The 3,229-nt window shown below is 33.7% G+C and overlaps 1 protein-coding gene across 1 annotated transcript; it reads left to right on the top strand.

Moving 5' to 3' along the window:
* The first annotated feature begins 512 nt into the window (after positions 1-512).
* On the top strand, positions 513-2,982 carry LOC105045018 (uncharacterized). Its single transcript, XM_010923171.3, has 3 exons — positions 513-664; positions 2,302-2,486; positions 2,637-2,982. Exons 2-3 carry the CDS (start codon positions 2,316-2,318, stop codon positions 2,709-2,711), a joined length of 246 nt encoding a protein of 81 aa, XP_010921473.1. The 5' UTR covers positions 513-664; positions 2,302-2,315; the 3' UTR covers positions 2,712-2,982.
* Positions 2,983-3,229: the final 247 nt, after the last annotated feature.

The raw sequence follows: 3,229 nt of genomic DNA, 5'->3' as shown, positions 1-3,229 counted from the left end.
TAAAATAATACTACAATAAAAAATACTACACGATGATAATGTAATACTATCTTATTGTAAAAAATATTATACTAGTATAATATAATAAAGCAATACTGGTTATTATAAAAAAATACTATACTAATATAATATAATACTACATTATTATAAAGAAATACTGTACTAGTATAATATAATAAAATAATACTATATTATTATAAAATAATACTATAATAATATAATATAATACTATTTTATTGTAAAAAAATATTATACTATGATAATATAATATTATAATAATATTTTAAAAGATATAAAGTATAACGTCATTTCAGCTAAAAATGAATAATTATTTTAATTTATGTTTCAAATGGATAGCTACTTTTACTTGAACCTCAAGTTAGGAGTTATTTATTTTTAATTAAATAAAAATAAAAATTATTAAAATTATTAGAATAAATATAATTTATATCGGAGGATTTTTATAATTATTAAAGATCATTATTAAGGGCCGTTATTTTGGATCATGATCCAAACACGCTCGCCCCCCTCTTGCGCTGGTGGCTGTCGCTCCAACCCATTCTCTAGTGCTGCTGTGGCGAGGAGCCCTTTTCGCCATCCAGATCACGACGGCGCCTTCAACCCTCGGCCGCCGCCTACGATCTCCTTTCCTCTCCGCAATCGAGTATGATCGTCCCACCTTTCCTTCATACAGAAACCCTAGCCCTCATTTATCTGCCTGCCCAACCAAAACGTTAATCCTCCCGTCCTTCTCTCACACCGGAAATGGCTTATGATGGCTTTATGAATCTTTTATTATTCTTAAAGGAACTATCGATTTTTTAACTGGTGATATCGTTTAGTCCACGGTGATGATACTCTTAGTTTTTTTTGTGTTCGGATTTTAACATGTATCGGCTATGTAGATCTTTCACGGTTTCCCTCTTTATGGAAAATAGCTGGAAATCGTAGCTTATATAGTATTTGGAGTTCGGATATTTCAGTATTTTGCTGGTCGTGTTTTGTTGTCAGAATTCTTGTTCAGATTTATGAGTTGACCATAGTAAAAATTATCTGTTAAATCGAAATAAGAGAATTGATAACCAGAGAGAACGATTTATTGCAGGTGCAACTTGACAAATAGGCAATGCCCTAGTCCTTTGTCTAGGGGGTCCTTCATAATGAATCATAGCAAATGACCGACGAAAAATAAAAAAGAAATGGAGAGATGAAAAAAAAAAAATGTAATAATGAAAAAGTGCCCAAAGAAAATAACAAAAAAATAAATTTTATCATTGATTTTTAGTTCTAGTAAGAGGGGATTTTTTATATATGGTTCATATTTATTAGACGCATCAATAACCAGTATATATGATGAAGAAAAGGCTAAGCCAATAAAGAGAACAAGGAAAAGGGACAATGAAAAGAAAAAACAAGCATTGCAAGCTTGATGTTTTCCTCTTTATAGGAACAAGTTAAATTACATTTATTTATCTGTTAGTATTACTGGAATAAACTGACTAATCCTTGTGCCTCAGTTTCTTTTGTACTTAAAATGCCTAATTGATATACAATGGTGCATTTGCTTTGCAATGGGAATTGAAATCAGAATGGATTGGAATGAGAATTAGATTGGCCATATCTCCCAATGCGTTTGATTAGCAATTAGAATCAGAATCAAAACGGGCTTTGAATACCAAGAAAGAGTAGGGATCGGGGCATTCTCATTCTCCCATATAAGTAGAATGGAAATGGGACTCCTAGCGGAATGGTTGGAATTGGAGTCACTCATTCTCTTTCCATTCCATAGTCCAACTCTGCTTTACGATTGAAGCTTGTTATCTCTATAATTCTTTGCACATTGGACTGCAAGTTCATGAAAGTTGAATAGATGAGAAAAAAATATGACTCATTTACTCTTTGTGCATATAGTTGGGATGTTTGAGTTTATGTTGTCCCGCTTCCGTTCAAACTTTTGATAACTTTTGGTTTTGAATGTATTATCAAACAAGACTACTGTGGGTTGTTATTGTTTGTTGTAAGTGTATGAGAAGAATCAGCATAGGAAATTTTGTAATATATGCATACAAGTCAACAGATGATTCTACATAGACTGAGCCAAGTTTGTGATTTGACTGGATAGATACTCTTTGGATGTGCTTCTTCTCAATGCATATGCTTGGAATTGTTCAAGAATCCTTTGAAAACAAGAGATTCATGCAGTATTTGAGAATTTAGGGTCTTTTTTGCTACTTGAAATGTCTGCTGTTTTCTTCTGAATTAATTAAATGCGCTAAGGCTTTCTTATTCTGTATCGAGTAGGTAAAACCAGCAGCATGGGCCGGAAGGCTGATGGTTTGTACATAAACTCCAAAAAGTTTGGAGTTGTTGGGAAGCCTTGCATGAAGGAGATGCTGTCATTCCTTGGTTGCTTATCTCTGAACAAGAACAATGATGATAAATGTGTCCGGCAGAAAGATCTCTTGCTTGCTTGTGCTGAAGCTCAGGTTTATCTTTCTTCTTTTTGCCAGCAATTATTGTGCCTAGCTTTGCTATCGAATCACTTTTATTTGGCTTTTTTTTTTCCATCAGAATGAATTTTTTATTTGAACAAGCTTACTTCTCTGTCATTCATAATTCTTTGATCCTTATTGCAGAGAGGAAAGCCGAAAAATCCAGCGAGGACCATCAATTACCATTTGCAGCGTCTTGGCAGAGACAAGTTCTTATAGTTGACTTTTAGCATGTTATATTCTTAACATATGCAGAGCTTTTGTGGGCATCAGTTTCAGATATGGATGTCTTAATTGTTTGATTGTGGACTTCGTATTTCATTCTGATCAGTTGAGAGAAAGCAAATACTTGAAGTAGATCTGGTTCTCTAAGTTATTGCTTTCATTGTTGGTGAAGATATTATCTCATCAAAATTATAAGGTTCAATTCTAGCCAATACAATCATCTGATTAGGAGCTGCTGATAGCCGAGCTGGTTCCTATCAAGGTATCCACTGTCCAGTATACATTCCACAATGAGACATTGTGCTTGTGAGATGATTTGTTACTTCATTGGTATTTATGCTGGATTAATGTTTCTCTTTGGCTACAGCCCCTAATATGAATGTGGCCTTCCTGGAGGTAACAGGAGTTAAAATGACTCCATGACATTCAAGTGTAAGTACACATGTTAAATGACATGCAACTGAGGTTTTCGAATTCTGGCTTATGAGACATCAATATCTTTATTGGGTTTC

The sequence above is a fragment of the Elaeis guineensis genome, chromosome 5 (assembly GCF_000442705.2).
Source record: "Elaeis guineensis isolate ETL-2024a chromosome 5, EG11, whole genome shotgun sequence".
Classification (NCBI taxonomy): Eukaryota; Viridiplantae; Streptophyta; class Magnoliopsida; order Arecales; family Arecaceae; genus Elaeis; species Elaeis guineensis.
This window is presented reverse-complemented; position numbering and strand designations above follow the sequence as displayed.